This window comes from Oryzias latipes, chromosome 8, assembly GCF_053564925.1.
Source record: "Oryzias latipes strain Hd-rR chromosome 8, Olatipes_Hd-rR_3.1".
Classification (NCBI taxonomy): Eukaryota; Metazoa; Chordata; class Actinopteri; order Beloniformes; family Adrianichthyidae; genus Oryzias; species Oryzias latipes.
Genome location: NC_136244.1, coordinates 22950008 through 22974623, shown reverse-complemented (window position 1 = coordinate 22974623; position 24616 = coordinate 22950008). Strand labels below are relative to the sequence as shown.

The 24616-nt window shown below is 40.6% G+C and overlaps 3 protein-coding genes across 6 annotated transcripts; all 3 read right to left on the bottom strand.

The window, feature by feature from the left end:
* Nucleotides 1-800: 800 nt before the first annotated feature.
* cdk21 (cyclin-dependent kinase 21) lies at nt 801-4804 on the bottom strand. Of its 2 annotated transcripts, XM_023957395.2 has the most exons (8): nt 4684-4804; nt 4193-4421; nt 2473-2605; nt 2209-2376; nt 2004-2113; nt 1883-1933; nt 1618-1750; nt 801-1458 (listed from the first exon to the last, which is right to left on the bottom strand). In XM_023957395.2, exons 2-8 carry the CDS (start codon nt 4414-4416, stop codon nt 1381-1383), a joined length of 897 nt encoding a protein of 298 aa, XP_023813163.1. In that variant the 5' UTR covers nt 4417-4421; nt 4684-4804; the 3' UTR covers nt 801-1380. The 2 variants fall into 2 exon arrangements, with proteins under 2 accessions (XP_023813163.1, XP_023813164.1); XM_023957396.2 differs by lacking the exon at nt 4684-4804 and having other exon boundaries at nt 4193-4556.
* Nucleotides 4805-4935: 131 nt separating this feature from the next.
* Nucleotides 4936-16257, bottom strand: retsat.2 (retinol saturase, tandem duplicate 2). The gene is made up of 11 exons (XM_004071262.5): nt 15298-16257; nt 14359-14541; nt 14012-14253; nt 8965-9166; nt 8681-8878; nt 7361-7480; nt 7149-7287; nt 6910-7019; nt 6658-6827; nt 5878-6037; nt 4936-5777 (listed from the first exon to the last, which is right to left on the bottom strand). Exons 1-11 carry the CDS (start codon nt 15479-15481, stop codon nt 5629-5631), a joined length of 1857 nt encoding a protein of 618 aa, XP_004071310.1. The 5' UTR covers nt 15482-16257; the 3' UTR covers nt 4936-5628.
* A 1198-nt stretch (nt 16258-17455) lies between these two features.
* On the bottom strand, nt 17456-24021 carry nmt1a (N-myristoyltransferase 1a). 3 transcript variants are annotated; one of them, XM_004071264.5, is made up of 13 exons: nt 23849-24021; nt 22157-22262; nt 21623-21697; nt 21206-21350; nt 21005-21123; nt 20548-20639; nt 20307-20423; nt 19984-20154; nt 19800-19908; nt 19056-19226; nt 18802-18966; nt 18567-18704; nt 17456-18033 (listed from the first exon to the last, which is right to left on the bottom strand). In XM_004071264.5, the coding sequence occupies exons 1-13, from the start codon at nt 23950-23952 to the stop codon at nt 18013-18015; spliced, it is 1533 nt and encodes a 510-aa protein (XP_004071312.1). In that variant the 5' UTR covers nt 23953-24021; the 3' UTR covers nt 17456-18012. The 3 variants fall into 3 exon arrangements, with proteins under 3 accessions (XP_004071312.1, XP_020560774.1, XP_004071311.1); XM_020705115.3 differs by lacking the exon at nt 23849-24021 and adding an exon at nt 23562-23685; XM_004071263.5 differs by lacking the exon at nt 21623-21697.
* Nucleotides 24022-24616: the final 595 nt, after the last annotated feature.

The window sequence follows — 24616 nt, the reverse complement described above, 5'->3', positions numbered from 1 at the left end:
CTCATCGACCCACCCCGATGGAAGATGGAGACAAAAATGCCATTGAAGAAGTTTGTAGGTGTGACGTAGAACCTACAACTGTAACCCTCAAGCCTGCTCCGCTCCATTCTGATCCATCCACTTGTACACAAATAACTTTTCTTTTTTTGTGAAATTTGGGATTTTAGTGTGTGATTTCGCCTTTTAATGGGCTTCGGCCTGTTGGCGAAAATGCATAAATAGATCCTTGTTTTCCTAATCCAAGCTGGCATCTGGCTCAAAACTGCACAGCTGGATAGCTCCAATATCGCTCGCCATTTTTGTTGCACCTGTAAGTTAGGTTGTGGTTTGAGGGGTTGTAAGCTGTAAATAAAACATAAAAGAGAAGCAATTGATCCATAAAGTTATTTAAAAAATCCTCCTTTGAACTTTAAATATAGTGAGGGACATTTGGATTCCCAAGGGCAGGAAATTGGGTTCTATGAGATAGATTTCAAAATAACATGTCTTAAAAATATATATAATTGTAGGTTGTTTTTTTTTACCAATCCAGGTTTTGCAGACAGACATGAACCTTCAACCACAAATAGTTACGATTTCAAAAAGATCTCAAAAACTGCAAGAAACTAAAAATGTCCAACTTTATATTAGATCATGTAAAATCGAAAAGAATTTCAAGACAAAGATGTTATTTATCCGGATTTGACTGAGTTATGGTTGAATTAGGGGAAATGAAAGACTTAAATGTCATAACTACTTCCGCAGCGCCCCCTTTCTTTCACACTCTGAAGTTTCTGCATTTGAAAAAACCAAACAAAAGATGTTTTTAAAAACATTTTTTTAGAACAGTGCAACTTGTAGAAAAATATTTTTACAATCTGTCGATACAAAAATTAAATACAGGGGTAATCTGTGCTTTTTACCCCATAAATACCCTCTCAGAAACAAAACATAAAGACCTGAGCTTTTTCCTTCGTTTCCAAAAATATACTTCAATCAACTTAAACTTGCTCACAAAAACGTATACTTCTTAAAATTGAAATTCTTTTTCCGAAATCAACCCCCAGCAATAACAAAATAGCTTTTACATTCAGCAGGAACCCAACCGACACACAAATCTTTAACTAAAGGAACAACTTTCTGTTCTTCTGTTCATTTAAGAACTAAAACTCAGAAAGGAAACCACAGTTTAAGTTTTCAAAACAACTCCTGAATTCTTCCACAAGTCAAGCGCATCCCACACATTGAACCCCACATTAAAGCCTCTCATGATGCTGAAGAATTGAAGTTTTCACAGCTGATTAACAAACCAGCCTATGAGAAGAAATGGATGCTGGGCTTGACGGCGCAGAATCTCAGAGAAGCAGCTGGCGTCTTCCTCCTCCTGCTCCTTCCGTCTCCTCAGTGCTTCACAAAGAAATGATGAGCCAGGGCTTTGGCGGCGGAGACGCGGCGACTCGGGCTGAATACCAAACATTTCTGCAGGTAAAGAGACGCACACTTAAATCAGGAATGCTGCCTGAACTATCAGAAATCAAAAGATGAGTGAATTACTGTGTTTTCTGTGGTGAATGTGGGACAGATGAAGGGATTTAGGAACAGCTCGGGTATTAGAAATACAGTGACGGATGTGCTCACAGAAAGCAGGTCGTTCTCGTCTGGGTCCAGGTTGGGCAGCAGCTGGGTGCAGGAGCCGGGAGCCCCCCAGCTCCCTGAGTACGAGATCGGGCTGTCCTGAGGCCACTCCTCCTCGCTGGGCAAACCGATCACCCTGAAAAAGAGAATCACTCATAACCTGGGGAATAAAAGCATGAGCAAATACAAATTGCCTTTGTGTTCGAGAAATGTATCTTGGAGTAAAAACAGAATCACTGGCTTTTGCAGAAAAAGGAAAAATGCTCACTCAAATATTTTCTGCAGCTGCTGCACCTCTGTGAAGCCCTTAAACAACGGTCTGCAAAGCAAAAAAGAGGGGAAAGCTGTTTCTTTAGGCAATAATTCAAAATTCTGACGCTGCGTCCAACCTCAGCAGGAAGAGCTCAGCAAAGATGCAGCCAGCGCTCCACATGTCCACAGAGGACATGTAAACAGAGTTGAGCAGCACCTCTGGAGCTCGGTACCACAGAGTCACCACCTCAGAGGAAACAAGAGAACATGATATTTAAAAAAAAAAAAACACATGAAAAGAGGTGAAGAACATGAGGACACATCAGAAAAACCCTCACTTACCCCCGGAGTGAGAGCGATGTTAAAGGTGTGGATCCTCGCCAGACCAAAGTCTGCGATCTTGATTTCTCCACGGCTGCTGACCAGGACGTTCTCTGGTTTCAAGTCCCGGTGCAGAACAAGGTTTGTGTGCAGGAAGTCCAGCCCCCGCAGCAGCTGCTGCATCACATCCTACAGGCAGCAATGCAACGGTTACTTCCACGCTTTCGGAGCAGGGATGTGACTGCAGACTCCCCTGGGGGGGGGGGTGGGGGGGGGGTGTCCCACCTTTATGCAGTTACGGCTCAAACCAGGAGCGGGAACCTTTGACAGGTAGGTGGACAGGTCCTGATCAATGTACTCCAGCACGAGAGTGAGGTCCAGAGTGGAGCCCACCGGGACAGCAGATGCATCTAAAAGTCTGAGCAAAATCACTGTGATGACGATCAAAGCAAACTCAGGACAAATAAGCAGATGCTGCGCAAACAGGGCCATTAGAAACGAGTCAAAACATTTACTCCGTTGGCAGATTTTCTTTAAATTAGCAAAAAAGAATCTGTCAAGGGGGAAAGAAAGATGGCAATCTTATTTTAAGAAAGAAATGTTAGTCTCTATGACTTATTTTGTCAAACTAAGATTATGTTTCTATTGAAAAACTTTCTGGATCAGACCATTTTTATTAAAACTATGTTTTATTTTTACTTTCTTAGGATTTAATTTTTTGCTTTGTAAATGTACAGAAAAACACGTTTTAAAAGGATTTTTCATAACGCATTTACTGTGTTTCAATAACAAGTCTGTGAAATGTCTGCACAATCGAGCAAGGTATTGTGGGTAATTCAGTAAAACACACATCTTTGTAAATAAAAATATAAACTAAGACAATTAATTAATTCATCCCTTGTATTTTATGCAATATTTTTGGTTAAAAATATATGCTTATAACTTTTAATTTTTGGCCTAGACACATTTTCTTTTGATGTGTCTGCATCTTCATGTCGCCGAAAGCTGCAAAATTAATATGCAGCAGAAAAACACAGTAATAGCACTACGATTTTTTTTTTTTTTAAAGTCTTATTTGTTTACCTTGAAAGTCAGAACAAAGTTCACAAACTTTAAAGCCTTGCTTTAAAAACAATTTTGAATTTAAAAACCTACACAAAACATTTTGGACCTTTTCTTTTCAGTTGTTCTCTGAACTCACCGCTCAGTCACATCGGCTGTTTACAATGAGGCAGGAATGACTCTAAACTATGTTTAGAACAGTTTTCATTGAGGTTTCAAAAGGTTTTTTGAAATTTTGGTTTAAATAAACATAACTAATGTTGTGACATATAATTGGGATTTCCCCTTGAAAAAATCCTTGAAACATTTTGTATTTCAGTGGAGCTTCACCTGTTTTTAGATATTTTTCACATCATTTTGACGTCATCTTTGCTTTGTTTTTGAATTGAGACATTTCTGTTTTGTCTTTATATGTTTGTTATATAACTTAAAACGATCTAATCTCAATGTTGGTGATTTTTTAAGTAAAAATTGCATTTTATACTCAGAATTTAGGTTTATGATAATTTCAGGGTCATTCTAAAATTAATATGTAATACAATGAAAAATATCTGTAAAAACGTAAAGAGAAAAAAAGACGCCACATGACTATCTTATAACTTTTTTATTACACTGACGTTACAAAAATAAACTCCCTTTAGGGGCTCCGTACCTATGTCACCTGTATATGTGTGACTTTGCTGTTAAAATGCATTGGTTTGGAACTTGTTTTAATTTACTGTTATATGTGTGTGTAAAACATTTAATGTTTGCAAAAAATCAAAAAGGAAAACAAATTGTTTTGAAAAATACAATGAAGTTGTGTTTTATCAACACTTTGATCCATATGTTATAACTTCTGTCTGTTTAGATACCTAGTTATTAAAATATGACAAAGGATAAGATTAAACATAAATTCTGGCAGTTTAAAAAACCGCTTTAGAAAATAAAACGATAAACCTACTTGACTATGTTGGGATGGTTGAAGTAGCCCATCTTTTTCAACAGCGCCACCTCCCGGATCATGAAGGGAGGGATTCCGGCTTTTGCCGAGTCCAAGCTAAAGTTCAGCTTCTTCACCGCCAGGAGGCGCTGTTTCTCCCCGATCTCTCTGGCTTTGTAAACCCTCCCGAAGGAGCCTTCTCCGACCTCCGCCAGGAGCTCGTACCGCAGCTGCTCGGTGCTCATGGCCGCTGTACACCGAATTCAAAAGTTGAAGAAAAACTCCGGATAAATGTGGATGTTTTTTCCGATGACAGTCGTTAGATTGAAAGCTTTTCCTTCCTTTAGCTGCATTCAGAGTAAGCTAGCTTTCGAGACTGCCTCAACGCACGCAATAAACCAGATTATTGAGATTTGCAAAAGGAAAACAGCTAAACAATGCAATAACAATCATATAATGTTACAATTAGCAACTGCAAAGAAATGCACAGGCTGCTTTTTTTTCTAATTTACCCCCAGAATCCTTGGCGCGCAGCCCCCACAATCCTCCTGCAGAAACGTGCGCATATCATATCAGCTTTACAATATTAGAAAAGCACACCCCTTTTTATTTGTCAACTAATCAGAAAGCTTAGATTCTACATTAAATAAAAAAAACACTGCTGATTCATGTGGAAAAGATGTTTTCAAAGCATGACTCCAGATAAACAAACACATGATTTCTGCTGTTAATGAAGCAAAAGAAAGAAGACACATTACAGCCACTTATATATTAAATTCGGGTTTATTTCTACAGGATGTAAATAATAACAAAATTAGGCACAAAGTAAAACATCAAAAAACTACTACAATGAAAAGAATTTTGTTTTTGACATGTTCTGATGATGGAAAACATTTTTGTTGCACGGGTAACGTTAGGTTGGTTGTGGTTAGCTGGCAGTGGATGATGGGAAGTGGGGGAGGACTTACACCATGCAAACAGTCCCGTCCACAACTCAGAGACAAATTTCTAATGAACCCTAGTTGCTATGCAACCACTATGTGCTAGAAAACAAGTTATTTTGATTTGGCTAAAAACGGCATCATCATAATTTTTTAGATCAAAGTATGATTGGAGTCATTAAACTGTCCAAATTACCCAACAATGTAACACTTAAAACAGTAAACATGCAGATTTGAAACGCTGGAATGACTGAATTTCTCTGGAAATAAGCATCAAGTTATGATTATTGTTATTTGAGATGTACTTTTATTTACTTTTATTTTATTATTAATTATTATTTATTTTGAAAACGTTCAGTGTGTTGCACTACACTAATGATCACATCCATGAGTCCATCTCACGACCGGCCGTTTAGTTTACATCGTCTCTGTTGAGTGTCTGATACCCCCCCCCCCAAATAAATGTTCTACTTTTTTGTGTCATGGCACCGCAGACGAACAAGAGTAAATCAGCCTTTATTCTCCTTTCATCTTCTTGCTGAGATGTTTCATTCTCTTCGCCAGAGCGATGGCGTCCAGGTGGAGGTTGCGGTTGAGAATGACCGAGCCGCAGGACAGGGCTCCGGCGAGGGCGCCGCCAAATCCACACGTAAACAAATCCTGGCCTGTAAAAATAAAAACAAAAAAATAAAATATGACTTTGAGATAAACACAGCGCACGCGGGTTTAAAGCTATGGACCATTTGATGGACGAGGCGGACTCACCTGTCAGGTAGAGATTCTTCAGAGGAGTCTGAGGTCTCATCAAAGTGTTGAACTCGGGATCAAAGCGAGTCATGCCGTGATCTATGCCGTAGACCTCACCTTTGGGGGCTCCAATGTAATGCATGTTTGTTAGTGGGGTTCCAGCATCAATGTACTCAATCTGCATCCACAGAAAAAGACAAGAAACCTGCATCAGGACAACCCGCCACAGCCCGGATTCACAGCATTTCCTGTTTGAATTCTTATCTCTTCAAAATAATTCTGATTAAAATTTCCCAAAATCAGGAGGGAGACGGTCAAACATCGAACGTATGTCTACGTGAACAAAACCATCAAGTTGCAGTAATATATTACACAAAAAAGCTCTGAAAGAAGAACCCAAAAGACCTTGTTTTTCAAATTCCTCTGCAGCAAATGTTTGCAAATAAAGTTGTTGTTTCTTTTTTTAAAACCATCAGGATTCTGGAGTTTGTTTTTAAGAAAGACTACGTTTAAAGTTCTGCATCAAACAATGAGGTTCCTCGACAGCACAGAGCTTCACAGACGTTACACGGATTCATGGTGCAGAGAATTAAAAATACAATATATGTCGTCAAGCCTAAAGTCTGAAGAGTAAAATAGCGGACAACTTGAAAAAGACAGATAAAAAAGAAGACTATAAAACAGACTTCCATGTAAATGATGACGAGTCGCCTAACAAGGCTAAAAGATTTGTTTGTGAAAACTTTCCAATTTGAAAGAGTTTAGCTGCACCACATTTCTACAGGAAGCATCTTTCACCTTATCTCTGGTGATCTTGGGGAACACTTCCAGAACCACCTCCAGAGCGGCGTCAATGAACTTCTGCTTCAGCGCTTTATAGTCGGCACTCCTGTTGGTCACCTTCTCGTCCTTCCACTGCTCGAACCACTCAAAGGGGGCAAAGCTGACCAGCGTCATGGTGGACTTTCCTGTTGTGAGGAAGAGGAAGAAACAAAATTCTTCAGAGCGGCGTGGCTTTGTGAAATACTGGTTCTGATCTCAAGACCCTACCTGGAGATCTCTCATTCCAGGTGGAATCTTTAGCGGACGGTGAGGACGCAAACAGCACAGGCAGGTTCTTACAAGACTCCTCCCTGTCTCCTCTGAAATAATTGTCCAGCCTTTAAAAGAAAGCCAGAGGATTTGGTCAACCTAATATGCAACAGCGCAAAATTCAACACAAAAATGGAGGCAAAAAACAAAACTGAGAATCTGCATTTGTCCATAACTCAGAATTCAAAGTCACAAACATTTCCTCATAATTGTTATCAGGAAAAATCCAGTAGTTGTCTGCTTTCAGGCCCAGCTCTTCCTTGGTTCCATTTAGGCCCAGAAAGATGCTCAGGCCACTGCCACCGTGCTTCACCATACTGAGCTGCTTCTGGATGGCTGCACAAACACACAGGAAACTGACGTGTCAATCCAAGAGATGGAACAGAAGGAGGAACTCTCTCTGCCCAACCTGGCGTGGCCTGGAGCTCCTTGGGCAGCAATTTCTCATAGGTGTTGAAGATGCCTGCATTCGAGATGACCATAGGGGCGTGGATGTGAACTTCCTCCTGACCTTTCAACACACTCACACCTGAAACCAAAAAAAAATAGAAGCTGTAGGTCAGACATGTCCACAGTCCGGTCTGCGTTCAACTTTCCACCAGGCCACAGGCTGCTGTCACAAAATCAATACTATGAGGCACCCTGCATTTTCTAAAAACTGTGTGTACAATTTCTTGATTGTGGTTAGCTAAATTCCACTGTTTGCTGTTGAAAACCTATGGCAGTGCGGTCGTGCTGCTTTTCTGCGTCACTTCATTTTTACAATGTCAACAGTAACTACAAAAAGGGAAGATGACATCGAGAGCTGCTGCTTCCAGGACAAGTGGAAATTGGTAGTTTTTTTTTCCTGTGAAATACAAAACTACTGTGTCTGCCTCATATGCCCAGTGACTGTTGCTGTTTTCAAGAAATTCAACACAAAGAGTCAGAAGAGAAATGCTAACTACTACAAGCTAACTGGGAAGGAAATGTGCAAAAAATTGACAAATATTCAGTAATTTTGTTAAAAACCTTTTTAAATGTATTGGAGTTCTATGTGAAGAAATGAAAAGTGTGTAAAATGTTCTAAAAAAGGCCCACTCTGATCATCTTTTGATCTAATTTCAAAGCGATTGCAGTGGTTTTTAATTATGATTATGAAAAACCTGTGTCAATTTTCTAGGGCATAATTTCTGCAGAGCAGCAGTAGTTCAATAGAAACTCACCTCTGAGTTGTGGGTGGGTAAATTGGTATGGTATAAGCCTGCCCCCATTCCCCATCATCCGTTTGTTTACACTCTCTCCGGCTAGCTTACAGCCCCTCACTCCCCCAATAAAACATTATCGATGCAACAAAAATGGCGAGCAGTATCCGAGTTATCCAGCCGTAGAGTTTAGAGCCAGATGCCAGCTTGGATGAGGAAGACAAAGCCGTACGTGGATCCATTTGTCTGCAAGTGGATGCATCAGAATGGAGCGGAGCAGGGAGCTTGTGGCTCGCTGTTTTAGGTCCTACATCATGTCTACAATTTGAATACAGAAATGCCATTTTAATCTTAGCTTTCTTTATGCATGTGCTCCAACGTTGGAAACATGCCACAAGAACATGAGTGGGTCTTTAAAAAGTTTGCCTTTAATGCTATTAAAACATTTCAAAGAATGTCAGCCGAAATGGTAGGACCTCTTTGCAAAAAGTTTGGACACCCCTGCTGTAGATGGAGTGATCGGCTGTGAGGAAAGTTTTACTCACCGCAAGCTTCCTGTGCACTGTTGAATAAGATGCGGTTGACTGGGGCTCTAACAAGAACGGCGCCCCCTGCCTTCTCAACGATGGGGATCATGTTATAGGCAATCTGACTTGATCCACCTTTGGGGTACCAGGCGCCGCGCATGTAGTGAGCGGTGATCAGGCTGTGCATGGAAAAGCTGGCATCTTTGGGCGGGTTTCCTGCAGATCAGTGGGAGAAGACAGGAAATGTGAGCTGTAGGCAGACGAGGAATCCACGCAGCGCAGAGACGAGCAGCCGAACGTACCATAGGTGCCAAAGATGTAAGTTAAAACGGCCCGCAGGTCTTTGTTGGCAGTCAACTCGTTGACCACATCTGCTAAGGTGCGGGGAGCCATCTTGTAGAAGGTGGACACGTATTTGAGGAGGCCACTGCTGATCAAGAGCTTTGCCACCATGACGGGCATGAGCTTCAGCATAGCCACTATCCAAATCCCATTGCCGGTTGTCTGTAGACAGAAGAGGTGATGCACAGATCATGTCTCTGTTTATGGAAAAATAGGAACTAAAGTTAAAACAATAAAGACATAAAAGATTAAAAGCAACGGCAAAGACAACAATGAAATGGAAGGAAAGTTTGAGGAGGCCCGATATGGGGAGTCCAAACTTTTTGCAAAGAGTGCCAGATTTGGTGAGGTTCAACCATTCGGCCTGACATTCTTTGAACTATTTGCAAATAAACTATTAAAAGACCGAATATGATGAAAATCGTGTTTTTAACTTGTTCATGTGGCATTTTTCTCACGATTAAGGACACGATTAAGGCGTAAAATTACATTTCTGTGTATTTCTTTGTTAAAAATCGTTGGAAATCATGAGCAGACGAAAAAAAAAAGGCTTTGAAAAATGCTTATGGGCGTGACAAAAAACCTGCAACAGCAAGCCACAAGCTCCCGGCGCCACTCCATTCTGATGCATTCACTTTTCCGTGCAGGACTTCATTTTCCTTGTCTGAGCTAGCATCTGGCTCAAAACCGAGCAGCTGGATAGCTCCAATATTGCTCACCATTTATGTTTTTTGCTCTGCTAATAATCTAGCCACAGGGGTTGCAAGCCAGTTACTTCTGTGCCGGTCCCAAGCCCGGATAAATAGAGAGGGTTGCGTCAGGAAGGGCATCCGGCGTAAAAATTGCCAAAATAACCATGCGAATCATCCACAACACTTTAGACATACCGGATCGGTCGAGGCCCGGGTCAACAACGACCGCCACCGATGCTGTTAACCTACAGGGTGTCGGTGGAAATTTGACTACTGTTGGTCGAAGAAAGAGGGGAGGCAGAAGGGTCCGTGGCCAGAGAGAGAAGGGAAAAGGCAGGAACATAGGTTTGAGAATAGGGACTCTTAACGTTGGCACAATGACAGGGAAAGGCAGAGAGCTGGCAGACATGATGGAGAGAAGGAAGGTAGATGTACTGTGTGTGCAGGAGACAAGGTGGAAGGGCAGCAAGGCACGTAGTATTGGAGGAGGATACAAACTGTTCTATCATGGTGTTGATAGGAAGAGAAACGGGGTAGGAGTGATTCTGAAGGGGGAGTTTGTAAACAGTGTTCTAGAGGTGAAAAGAGTCTCAGACAGGATGATGAGCTTAAAGTTAGAAATTGAAGGGGTGATGGTGAATGTAGTCAGTGGGTATGCGCCACAGGTTGGCTGTGAGTTAGAAGTGAAGGAGAGATTCTGGAGTGAGTTGGATGAGGTCATAGAGAGTATCCCCAGAGGAGAGAGAGTTGTTATTGGAGCAGACTTTAATGGGCATGTTGGTGAGGGCAACAGAGGTGATGAGGAGGTGATGGGCAGGTTTGGTGTGAAGGAAAGGAATCTGGAGGGACAGATGGTGGTGGACTTTGCAAAGAGGATGGAAATGGCTGTAGTCAACACTTACTTCCAGAAGAGAGAGGAACATAGAGTGACATACAGAAGTGGAGGTAGGAGTACTCACGTGGACTACATCCTATGTAGACGAGGTCATTTGAGAGAGGTTAATGACTGCAAAGTGGTGGTAGGAGAGAGTGTAGCCAGACAGCACCGCATGGTGGTGTGTAAGATGATTCTGGAGGTCAGGAAGAAGAAGAGAGGGAAAACAGAAAAGAAGACCAAGTGGTGGAAGCTACAGAATGAAGAAACTTGTGAGGAATTTAGGCAGAAGTTGAGACAGGTCCTGGGTGGTCAGAATGAGCTTCCAGATGACTGGGAAACTACAGCAGAGATTATCAGGGAAACAGGTAGGAAGGTGCTAGGTGTGTCATCTGGAAAGAGGAAAGAAGGTAAAGAGACTTGGTGGTGGAATGAGGAAGTACAGGACTGCGTCCAGAGGAAGAGGTTGGCTAAAAGGAAGTGGGATGTAGAAAGGACTGAGGAAGGTAGACAGGAGTACAAGGAAGAGCAGCGTAGAGTGAAGAGAGAGGTGGCAAAGGCCAAACAGAAAGCTTACGATGAGCTATATGACAGGTTAGACACAAAGGAAGGAGAGAAGGACTTGTACAGACTAGCCAGACAGAGAGACAGAGATGGGAAGGACGTGCAACAGATAAGGGTGATTAAGGACAGAGATGGAAAGGTGCTAACAACCCAGGAGAGTGTACAGAAAAGATGGAAGGAGTATTTTGAGGAGCTGATGAACGAGGAAAATGACAGGGAAAGAAGGGAGGAAGATGTGGTTGTTGTGGAGCAGGAAGTAGCAGAGATTGGAAAGGATGAGGTTAGGAAGGCTCTGAAAAGGATGAAGAGCGGAAAGGCCGTTGGTCCTGATGACCTACCTGTGGAGGTATGGAAGTGCTTAGGAGAGACAGCAGTGGAATTTCTAACGAGTTTGTTCAATAGGATTCTAGAGAGTGAGAAAATGCCTGAGGAATGGAGGAGAAGCGTTCTGGTCCCGATCTTCAAGAACAAGGGTGACACGCAGAACTGCAGCAACTATAGAGGAATCAAGTTGATGAGCCACACAATGAAGCTGTGGGAAAGAGTAGTGGAAGCCAGGCTTAGGAAGAAGGTGGAGATTTGTGAGCAGCAGTATGGTTTCATGCCCCGTAAGAGCACCACTGATGCCATTTTTGCTTTGAGAATGTTGATGGAAAAGTACAGAGAAGGTCAGAAGGAGCTGCATTGTGTGTTCGTAGATTTAGAGAAGGCGTATGACAGGGTGCCGAGGGAGGAGCTGTGGTACTGTATGAGGTCGTCTGGAGTGGCAGAGAAGTATGTCAGAGTAGTTCAGGACATGTATGAGAGAAGTATGACGGTGGTGAGATGTGCTGTAGGTCAGACAGAGGAGTTCAAGGTGGAGGTGGGACTACACCAAGGATCAGCTTTGAGTCCTTTTTTGTTTGCTATGCTGATGGACAGGCTGACAGACGAGGTAAGACAGGAATCTCCCTGGACAATGATGTTTGCGGATGACATCGTAATTTGCAGTGAGAGTAGAGAGCAGGTGGAGGAACAGCTAGAGAGGTGGAGGTTTGCTCTGGAAAGAAGAGGCATGAAGGTCAGTCGTAGTAAGACAGAATACATGTGTCTGAACGAGAGGGATCAAGGTAGAAGCGTTAGGTTACAGGGGGCTGAGGTGAAGAAGGTTCAGGAGTTTAAGTACTTGGGGTCAACAGTTCAGTGTGATGGGGAGTGTGGAAAAGAGGTGAAGAGGCGAGTGCAGGCAGGTTGGAGCGGGTGGAGGAAAGTGTCAGGAGTGTTGTGTGACAGAAGAGTGTCAGCAAGACTCAAAGGAAAGGTGTACAAGACAGTGGTGAGACCAGCTCTGCTCTATGGGTTAGAGACGGTAGCAGTGAGACAGAGACAAGAGGCTGAGATGGAGGTAGCGGAGATGAAGATGTTGAGGTTCTCCTTAGGAGTGACCAGGTTAGACAGGATAAGGAACGAGTACATCAGAGGGACGGCTCATGTTGCCTGTGTTAGCGACAAAGTCAGAGAAGCCAGACTGAGATGGTTTGGACATGTTCAGAGGAGGGATAGTGGATATATTGGTAGAAGGATGTTGGAGATGGAGCTGCCTAGCAGGAGGGCAAGAGGACGGCCAAAGAGGAGATACATGGATGTCTTGACAGAGGACATGAAGTTGGCTAATGTTAGGGTAGAAGATGTCCATGATAGAGTGAGGTGGAAGAGGATGATTCGCTGTGGCGACGCCTGATGGGAAAAGCCGAAAGAGAAAGAAGGCTCTGCTAATGTTAAGTTGGGGCTGTAAGGTAGCATGAGAGCGGGTTTACTCCGGTGATTTTGTAATTACGGTTGAAACTATGCGCAAGAAAACAGACTTTTTTTTAAAAAACATTTTGGCTAAAAGCGGCATAATAACAATTAAAAGACCACTGGAACCACTTTGATAAAAGATCAAAAGATGATCAGCGTGAGACTTTAATGAATATTTTATTGTAATGGTATAATTTTAATTTCTTCACATCTACACAAATCTATCTAAATACATTTTTACCCAAATTACTGTGAATTTGTCACTTTTTCACACTGTTTATTCCTAATTAGCAAGTATCCTCTAGTAGTTGTTAATAAATTCACTAAAAACAGCTACTATCTCTTGGCATGTTCTGCAGATTCATTTATTTGGTATTTAATTAAAAAAAGAAAAAAAATCTTCCATTTTCCACTAGTCCTGGAAACAACTTTTTTTTTTAAATTTATATATCCAGTCGACATTTTAGCTATAAAGCATCACACCTACTGTGTTGCCACAAGTTTACAACAGCTTACAACGTACTTTAGCCAATCACAATCAAACACAGTTCTTAGAAAATTTTGGGTGCAGCATATTTTATGACAGGAGCCTGCTGGAAGTTTGAATGCAGGCGGCCTTGGACTCGTCTGAATTTAAACGTAGGAAGGGACAAGAAAAGTAAAATGGATAAATCAATTTATTAAATGAGTTGTGTAAATGGCAAGTTAAAAAAGTGATTAATTAAAATGTAAAAATCTCCGCAGATGCAGAAACTCTCAGATCCACAGATGAAGGAGGCTTAGTGGCTATAAAAAAATACAATGACTTAATAGTCTTTTAAAGTATATTACAGCTTTGATAAAAACATAAATAACTAAAATGACCGGCTTCTATGCATGTTTTAAAAGCCTCATATTAAGCAATACAGAAAGAAAGGCACTCCTCTGACCTTTGATTTCAATCTGACGACATCAGCATTAATCTGGATAAGACAGTTTTAGTGTGTCAACGTTCAGCTCTGAGCACGTAGTTCAGAAGAGCAAAATTGTATACTAAATTGAAATGTTTGCCTCTAACCCTAACGGCGCATTTGGCCAGCTCACTCAGTTGATACAGACCAGGGACAGGCGGGTGAAGTCATCGATGGCCTTCTCCTCTCCAGGGAAGCGCTTCTTCAGCTCCTCGGTGAAGCGAGCCTTGCCGCTGTAGATGGGGTAGCAACGGCGGTTTTTTGGTGGTCCCAGCAACACCATGTCAAACGGGTTCTCCAGAGGCTCCCACTGCAGCTGTCCGTTAGTCATCTGCTCCAACGTGCAGTAGAACGGCGTGTTCTCTGAAAGCTCGCCCACGTAATGGATTCCTGTGTTTGAACAGCAAGTATTACCAGCACACCTTGATTTGTTCCTTTTGCAAAGACAAAACACCAAATTCTGACACATCTCAAAGACAAAAGTCGTTTTCTAACCAACGTCAAACTCAAAGCCCTTCTCAGTGAAAGTGTGGCAGCATCCTCCGGCTCGGTCGTGCTGCTCCAGAACCAAAACTCGCTTCCCAACTTTAGCCAGCAGGACAGCAAGTCCGAGTCCACCGACGCCACTGCCGATGATGATCGCATCGAGGTTCTCTGGGACCTTACTGGCCACGAAACCTACAGGGGGGACAGAGAAAAAATGTGCCTAAAAGAAACAGTGATTTCCTTAGATTCTAGATTTTCTCTTCTTTATTTCTGTTTTTGTTTTTTTAAGGAAAGAAATTTGAGAAAATTGTAGGGTCAACTCATGTGACGTCAAATGTGGAATGCATTTTAAATCAAAATGAAAGCATAAAACAATCATCCAAAAACTACAATATATGAAGTTATTTAAAATAAAAATGTATTTAAGAAAAATACCAGATGTTGCTTTATATCCTGAAGAATTTTTATTTAAATTAGCCATTTCTTATATTCAACTAGATGCAGAGTAATGAAATGAATGCATGCTTTTATCAACATAGGAAGTCAGATCTTACAAGATTATAAACATGTAACAAAACATGAACTAAAACACATACATTTAAAATAAAATATGTGACATATTTTAAAGGATGATCATGGATTAAGGCCACTAAACCATAAACGCAATAAAAAAATATATATAAAATACAGTGCTATTTTTCAAGAAGATATTGTCATATATTTACTTTTCCTGTAAATAATTGTTTTTAAATAGAATAAGGCTTTCCTGAGTGCGCGCGTGCAGTTAGCCTTCCGTCCTGTTGCGTTAGTTTTGGTTTCAAGTCGGCACGCGCTCATGATGCTTCCTAGCTTAAACCATTTCACTTATTCGTTTAATTGTTCATTTATAGCAACTGAACCCAGCTAACGTCTGGAACATCTGACGTGCAGCAGGTGTATTGGACTTACCTTGCTTCAACACTTTATTTTTTTCCTTCTTGTCGTGAACCATCTTCTTTAACGGCTCGCGCGTGTCCTTCTCAAACGGGTTGGGCCCGGAGCCTCCGTAGACATATTTAAAGACAAAAAAGGCCAAAACCGCACAAAAAAGCAACGGAACAATCATTTTTGACAGCCCGAGCACCAAACACATGCAGGAAAGTGCACCGACGTCTCACTTCCTCAGGTGGTACAGTTAAGTAACGCCCAGACCGGGAAAGTAGCCAATCAGAGATCTTCTTGTGGGAGGTGCCATTTTATTATTGACCAATAAGCGTTCAGTTCAAACATGCGACTGTTTTTTTGTTTGTTTAACAGGAATACAGTATTGTTTTAAGATGAGAAAATTGAGAAGTTTACTTTCCTCCTTCATAAGCAAACGCCTTTTTGACATGCGTCACATCTAATAGATTCCATGTGTCGTGTATATATACGTACAAGTACAAATGTGTCTATGATTAATAGTAACTATAGTGGCATAATTTACATGCATATATCTGGCATCGTTTGCTTTTGTTTTTAGTCACAATTAACCAGAACTGCCTTAATCCTTGGTGGCATAGATTCAACAAGGTCCTGGAAACATTTCTCAAAGAGTTTGGTCCATGATGTCGACATGACAGCATCACGCATTGCTGCAGATTTGTCTGCTGCACATCTACGATGCCAACCTCCCGTTCCACCACACCCAAAGGTTCTCCATTGGGTTGAAATCTAGGAACTCTGCAGGCCATTTGAGTCCAGTGAACTCATTTTCAAGAAACCAGTCTGAGATGATTCCAGCTTTATGACATGATGCAGTATCCTGCTGGAAGTAGTCATCACTGTGGTCATAAAAGGATGGACATGGTCAGGAAATGATCAGCTGGTCTAAGGGGCCCAAAGTGTCCAAACTGCTCACTGGATGTGATCTCTTTTTCTGACAATTCTCTGTAAACCATAGAGATGGTTGTGGGTGAAAATCCCAGTAGATCAGGAGTTTCTGAAATACACAGCATAATAGTCACTTAACTGGCTTTTCTTCCCCGTTCTGATGCTCGGTTTGAACTGCAGCAGATCCTCTTGACCATGTCGACATGCCTATATCCATTGAGTTGCAGCCATGTGATTGGCTGATTAGCAATTTGCGTTAGCAAGCAGTTGGACAGGTGTGACTAATAAAGTGGCCAGTGAGTCTATATCTGGATAGTCTTTAGTATTTTTTGTTTTGATTGAAATAAATCAATTCCAAAGTATGTGATTTCTTAAATTAAAAAATGACATCAAAAAACACATTTTAGTGTATAAATGTGAATGAATGGGGCTGTAAAGTGGAAAATCATTCATGTTTGAGGGGAAAGTTTCACCGTAATTATGGACACAACACAATTAAAAGTTCACTAATGTTGTATATATACCAAAAAGTAAATACAAATCTGCATTTCTTATCCTCTGGTTTTTAACTTAATTTGGAAAGAAAACTTTAAGCTAATTGGTTTAAATTGTTTGATCAGTTAATTACTTTATAGCAGGTATTTAAATAAAAAAGGTATAAAATAAAATTGTTTTTTGTTTCCTTAAACCATTAAACCCTTTTTCAAGGTTTGCTTTGATCACTTTTTAAAACTTTGTTGGAACAAACCACTTTTTTTTTTTTAATTACAGTAAAACATTCTTCTTCAGCAATGGAGGATGAATTTAACAGACAGCAATCTGATAATCAGAAGACAGAACTAGGTGAAATATTTGTCCAAAGCAAATATTGTGAAAAACATTTATTTTTATCTCCTTTTCTGACTTTGAGGCTGCGGTTCATATTTTCTGAGTTAGTGCTGAGCAACTGTACAATTTTCCTACGGGGGGGGGGGGGGGGGGGGGAACTTAAATAAAATCTGAATATGTATTAATGTAAAAAAAATTAAAAAAAATAAAACTTCAGAAACCGTTTTTGTAACCACTTAAAACAAATGCAAATGCAGCATTTTGTTGCTCATTTTGTGCGTTACAACAGCTGCAGACCAAAGGTCACGAGGACACATCAGGACACAAGATGGCGTCAACCTGAAGCGGTGGTGAAACAGGAGCAGCAGGGCAGCACAAACAATAAGACTCACAACCAAAAAAAATACTCTCAACAGAAGCCCAAATGTCCAGTTTTGGTATTTATTACCGCATCTTTTTCAGGGCCTCTGAACGTGTTAAAATATTTTTTCTTATTTTGATGGGATTTTTTTTAGCTCTAAAACTTAAGAATGAGTGATTTGTTTTTATTAGCAAAAAGCATTTCCAACATTTAGGAATAAAATTAAACAGAAGATTCTAGTCTGCATGTGTTCAGGGCATAAACGCAGTCATGTCTGACATTATTTACAGGTTCTGAAGATTTTCTGGATATGCCAGCTGCGAGTGTTTTGGTGGCCAGTCATCTGTGCAAACAGATGCAGATTTGTGTACAATCAAGACAGCTTTCTGATGAAATACAGTTGTCTGCGATGAGAACTAGAATGGCTTATGGTCCGTGTGATCGGGGAGGGTGGAAAGATGCGGGCTTTCCCAGCCTCCAGGCCTGGCAGCGGTAGTGCAGCTCAGAGTTCAGAAGGTCAGAAAGTAAAAATGGGCGGTAGTTTCCTCTCCTAAGCAGGAAGTCATCAGTCCACAGTGCGTTCTTTTGCCTCATTGGTAACTCGTGCTCTCAGGGTTCAGCTGTCACTGCAGAACCAAGCCAACCTGAGACAAAAACCAACCAGAACAAGTTTTTAAATTCAAAAGTTTGCCACGTTGCTGAAAAAATTAAATAAGGTTATAGTTTCTCTGATGCCCTGTCAGATCTGTGCTCACCTGGCGTGCACTGTATGAGCCTTAATTGGTTTACCCGTGTTACTTCACCCATTTACGCTTTATTTTCTGTATTTATTTACTCATTTTAAAAGATTATTTCTTTTTTTTTCTTCCCTCTTTTAATTTTACGTATTTTCTCAACTGGTTTAATTTCTTCATTTTTTTTCTCAAACTAAATTTGCTTCGAAAGCATACATTTGACATAAAATAATGTGAATGTTTCCAATTAAAAGCCTGCAACATTTTGACAACCTTATCTGCAAAAGGATTGTTTTAATCATAATTAAACCACCACTGAAAACACTTTGAAAATAAATCAAAAGATGACCCGACTGGGACTTTAAAAAAAAAAGCAAACAGTCACTTCATGCCCATCTGCAGAAAGTGGTACGTCTAGGTCATGGTGTGAAGCTAAGACCTACCTTCTCTGGCCCCATGCTGGGACACTTCCAATTGTACAGATAATACTGTAGATTCCCATCACCGATGCCAAATTTCAACTTCTCCAAGAAAGTCTTGTTTTCCATTAAATCCAGTGCATTAAAGACATCAAAGCCTTTCTGTAAACACACACAAAAATCAGTTTCTTGTGTGCATAATCTTTAAGCAGCAGTGTTTTTTTTTTGTTTTTTTTTAAAGAAATGACGAAGAACAAACCGATTTGGCCAGAATGAGAGCATCAGACATCAAATCAAGCAGTGGGGTGGTGGTGTGCACATTGTAAAAAGAGTATGCTGCTTTGAGACTCCGGTGCACAGGATGGTTCATGATGGTGGAGGGCAGCGTGTAGAAACTCAGGAAGTCCGTCACTTTTCCATTCGACTGTCAGACGGTAAAATAAAAAAAATTAAAACAATCACACGGATCAGTGCCATAGCGGCAGAGCTAAAACCTTCTCAACAACCATTTACCTCCACAAGATAGGTGTCAACAATGTTCTCCTGGGGCAGAAACCAGTGTTCCACCTCCTCCTGGTTCATGACAGGCACAAGGTTGAACTGGCTCAGGTATTCACGGAAAAGGCGATGCACCACTGGCACATCCTTCTTGGTCATCGGTCGCAGACCAGAAGTCTTTGGAGCCTAAAGGAGGAGGGGCAAGGGAAGGGCTTGCATCTTAAAAGTTTCCTTTAACTATCTGACTACCAGAGGAAAAAAATAGCACACTCTAATTTTTTTTTTAATCTACCAAAAACTACAATTCCCAGAATCCCCCCCATTTGCATCTGACATCATTGAAAAGCCCCAAATGTCCTCTGTAGACACCAAAATGAGGTCATTTAGCAGCAGTGGTTGGGAAATATTCAGGTTATTCTTAATTTGTCCTCTACAGATTTCTGTAGAAATCTATTCCATTTCTGTGGATTTTGCTGTAAAAAAAGACAACAAAAATCTCTAATGGAATTAATTTTTTTGTTCCGTTTGAGATTTATTGTGCAACTATTGAATAGAACATTAAATAATCAGTAGAAAAAGAAAAACATCAAGCATTCCCTATAAAGTGTGCAAATCATGGAATACTAAAAAATTTTTTAAAAAAGTAATATTTACCCCAGTACCAGGTGAAAACGACCACGTGGTATTTTACATTTTAAAGATCTGATTAAAAAAGAACAAATTTCTTAGATTTGCTGCTTAATTTGTGCCACAACTAACCTCGGGCAGGCGGTAAAGCTTCATTGTGCGCTGCATAGTCATGTTCCTGCTCAGATGGGAGAACTTGACCTCAATTAGTTTCCGTGGGTTCAAGGAGCGATGCCAGTACCTTTGCAAATGAAAAATGGCAAAAATAAACTCAGGAACATCATGAGGAAGAAAAAGTTGCTTCTCCATGACAAACCTGCAGGTGCCTACAGGTTTGGGCAGCACGACTCCGGCTGTGTACACAGCCTGGAAGATGCCCTGCAAATTGACCCTTCTAGTGATCTCTCTGATCAGAACTGGAGCGACCCGTTTGGAGCGAAGCTTCTTGTGGACACAAAGGAAGTTGATCTCAACCATTTTCTTTTCTCTAGAGCAAAAAAAAAAGAAAGAAAAAATATTTTAAACAAAACATTTTAGACAATTTCTCATGTTTAAACAGTCCCACAACTCATTCAGACAAAAATGGGAGGTGTGATAGAAATATTGACATTCATTCAGGTCAAGATTTCATCTCTTTACATATCGTAGATGCGAATGTTGGCTGGAATGGCGCTGATGAATCCCACAAGCTTCTGGTTGGAGTTCACCCTCACACCACAATGCCACTGTGGCAACCAGCCTGGAGGTCGCAGCGCCCTGAGAAACACAGCAGCCAGTCACCTTCACAGAACGTCCATCTGCTCTTTGTTATAAACACACCTATTTTTAAAATTATGTTGGATCTTTTTTAAAGGCAAAATGATAAATTAGGAAAAGTTACCAGAGAAGAAACTCAGGAGAGTAGTCAAATCTGAACATGTTGTCATCGTCTTCCACATAGTTCTCATTGAGAAGAGTGTAAAGCTCCTTAAGCTGTTTTAGAGAAGCACAAGGGAGCAGTTAACCGTTTCAGATTCAGAAAATCCCTTCTGAAAGAGAAGACTTGAATCTGAAAGTTACATTTTTTTAACCCACGTAGATACTAAAAGCTCTGAGAGTTTAAGATGTGCAGCCTATGATATATAAGCTCTTGCATTGTCTAAATAAAAGATCAAGTTTAACATATTTCGGCAGTTTAACGGCAAAAATATCCAAGTTGCTTAAAAAAATGAAAGCATAGATTGAATCTAAATGGATTAATATTATTAAAAGTAATAATATGAACTGTAGATTATTATTTTAATTGAAAAGGATTGAATGCCCAGGTATTGTTTCATATGTCATTCAACCTCTCGTACCACAGCGGGATCCCCCAGGTCGAGGGTGTCCCAGCTGAAGCCCTGCGGGAGGCTGTAGGGCTCCTCTCGAATGGCGTCCTTATCAGGTTCAATAGAGCCATGAGACGTCACCGTCTCCCCTGTGAAGTCAAAATAACACGCCACATTATGACATATGTCTCGCTTGACCTTAAGTTCTGAAACCTCTGATGTTTCTCACACCTAGCTTGGGAACGGGCTGCGTGTCCCAGAACTGGTAACTTCTCCGAGTGGCTTCCTCCATGGTCTTGGCTGGACCTTGGCCCACAGAGAAGAGTTCGATGGCCTTTTGGATCTCCTGTAGCTTATCAGCTGGCAATGAATTCACCTGTTTTTGAAGACCAAATAAAAAGATCTTTATTAAATTAAATGAAAAGAGGGGAGCAGCAGACAGAGAAGCTTACGACATTCAAAATGAGATCTACTTTTTATCCAAGATTAAATGAACCTTCCACATAAAATTTGATCTTAAAGACCCACTCCAATCATCTTATGATCTAATGTTAGAGCCTTCCCAGTGGTCTTTCAATTATGATTAAAAAACTTTCATTTTCTATAACGTAGTTTCTGTAGAGCGGCAGTAGTTCATTAGAAATTCACCTCTAAGTCGTGAGCGTGACCACTGGCACCGAGTAAGCCCGAGTCATCCATCTGTTTAGACGCTGTCCTGCTTGCCTACAGCCCCTCACACACCCAACCTAACATTAATGGTGCAACAAAAATGGCGAGCAATACCTGAGCTATCCTGCCGTACGGTTTTGAGCCAGATGCCAGCACAGACGAGGAAAACAAAGACGTTCGTGGATTTATTCGTCTACAAGTGGATGCATCAGAATGGAGCGGAGCAGGGAGCCTATAGCTCACTCAGCATATCTTCTACATCACAAATGCTCTCTTTTTGAAAATGTTGCTTTTTTCTGCTTGTTATAATGAATAAAATAATTTTCTTTTCTAATTCATTTTCTTAAGAAACGATCTCCATCTTCAGAAAAAAAAACAAAAAACACAAGAACATGTTAAAAACATAGTTTTCATCAGAGTGAGTCATATTTAAACAAACATTACTTTCTTTCTTTTGGATCATTACTTTTGAAACTAAAATTAAAAAAAAAAAAAAAGTGATTTCACTCTTGCCTTTGCAAGTGGGTCCTGAGTTGCTTCGGTGGCACCAGATTTCTTCTTCTTTTTCTGTTTCTTTTTCTTCTTCTTGGTGCCGGTGTCGTCACCCAAACCCCGATCGCTGGAACAAGATAAGACATCCACTTATTTCTAAATGAATGTCTTCAATCAAAAAACCAGTATCCACCTGTGTATTTCCCAAATTCTCCATTCAAAAGTTACTTCAAAATCATAAAGACAAATGTATTTTCCCACTTCTGTTTTGCTTGACACTATTAGATAGATAATGCCAGCAGATGCTCTGGGAAAGGTGAGGAAAATAAACCCTTAGCTTAAGGAAATGCAAGTCACTGGTTTAACTGATAAAAATGAAATGAAGAGATAAAATATAGTATATTAAATCAATTCAAACATTATTTACCAACATTATGTGCTTAATGAACCTCATTTAAGACTCGGAGCCCACAGAGCCACACATCTACCACATACTTACAGAGGATTATCTCATTAGTGTTCAAGAGAGGAGGCAGGGCAAGTACTTGTAACCCCGGTGCAGATGGTGAATCACATGACTTACAGAAGAAGAGTATGTGGCATCGACGCATGCGTACACACGTATGTGCAAGGGGTCACCGAGCAACTAGAACAATGGTCAACAAAACATTCAATAGTTTGTTCTCCGGGCTTCTATTTCAACCGACAGGCAGAATCATCCATTGTTTCCAGGCTGTGTTAAGGTGGGATGTAAATGCTGCCAGGACAGAAAGTGATTTGCTTCACAGCACTTCAACAAGTCACGACAATATCCTACAAACAGCAGGATAGTGCAAGTGTATGACATTCAATCTGTCGCTATTCTTTCCAACTTCAGTGATCTAAGATTTAGCTCCTCTTGAATGGGTGTCATCTGTCTGAGCCTAACGCAGGATCTCATAAAAAGACGACCCACCTGGTTTCGCTTTTTCTTTGTCTGCACAAACACAAATAATTAAAATAGAGAAGATGTCTCCACAGGAGCACGGTGGATTTTTACTTTGTATAAATCATCAAAACGAGTATATTCCCAAGCCTTTTTCTATTCGTCAAAGGTTTTCTGGGACTTGCATGTTTTAGCAATACAGACAATGAATTGAAAACTTCCCAAAGCTATTTGATTAACAAGGCGAGAGCAAGAAAACATGCAGGTTTTGCGTCCTTTCATAAAGATTTAGCCACGAAATTCAGCCTAAGACAATGGGTTTGACAGCTACGTTAGCATGCTAGAGCTAGCGCGTTAAACGTCAGTTGGAGTTTGATCGCTTACATCTCTGTCGTGCATCTGAACTAACCAGCGATGTATTGCATTAAATGGTAATTCATTGGGTAAGTTGTTAAAATTATACAAATCTGATAAGTTTTAAATACGGGACTCGTTTATTACCCATTTAATGTTTCTCTTCAACTCTGTCTCCTACGCCTTGCTAGCATGGCTGAGGAGATTCGTCACGAAGCACCGCCTACATGGCGATCCAAATAAAGTTTCAGCCAATCAAAATCCAGTACTGATAAACCGACACTTTTATTAGCCAATTGAAATATCACAAGTGGGAGTGGCGACAACCCCTGCCTTCGACCGCTAGCCAAGGCATTGGTTAGCATAAGCTTTGAAAAACAGCTAAATACAATGGCTTAATTCACGCAAACAACTGAAAATGATGCTACTCTTACCCATCGTCAAAGGGATGCTCGTCATTTTCGCAATCGCTACAGTGTGCGTGGTCTTCTACATCTTCTTTTTCCTGCTGGGGTGCTGTCTCATTCTCATCCGCCATCTTTAACCAGGAAGCGATGGACCACCGCGTGTCCTCTACGCCTTTAAACCTGCTTTGCTGCTATTGGCCCAAAGTGAAAAGTGGTTCTTACTCTGTCCCTTTACACCGACACGTAAAACAGACGTTCAACTTTCAATAACCATGTCGCATAAGTTGCCAAAACGCTTATAACATTTTGGCTGTATTGTCAGCTGTGTGAATTGTTCCTTTTCTTTCACACATTAGAGTCATGTGATCAGAGCCGTGCCTTCAACCCATTCAGAGTGGAATGGCATGGAAGGAAATCTGATTAAGGCAAATTGAAGTTAGGGAAGATTCCTGAAACAAGTAGAAAAATCTACAGACCTACGTTTGTCATTTACATTTTCAATGTCAATGAAAAAACTACAAATAGAATATAAAAAACATTAAGCAGTTAGAATGTAGAATTGTTTCAAAGGATGTGTTAAAATATGGCCAGGCATTAAATACTCAATAAACTACAATGAATTTTGCTATAAATTTATCGAAAATCAAACAGACATTTAAAAAGTACTTTTTTCTTTACATCAATTATAGGCATTAATATTTTTTCTTACTTCCACTGTAGAATTTTGCTTTGCAAATGTGGTGCTTAGGGTGGTTATGATAAATGTAATTTTTTAAAATTATTATTTATAATTAA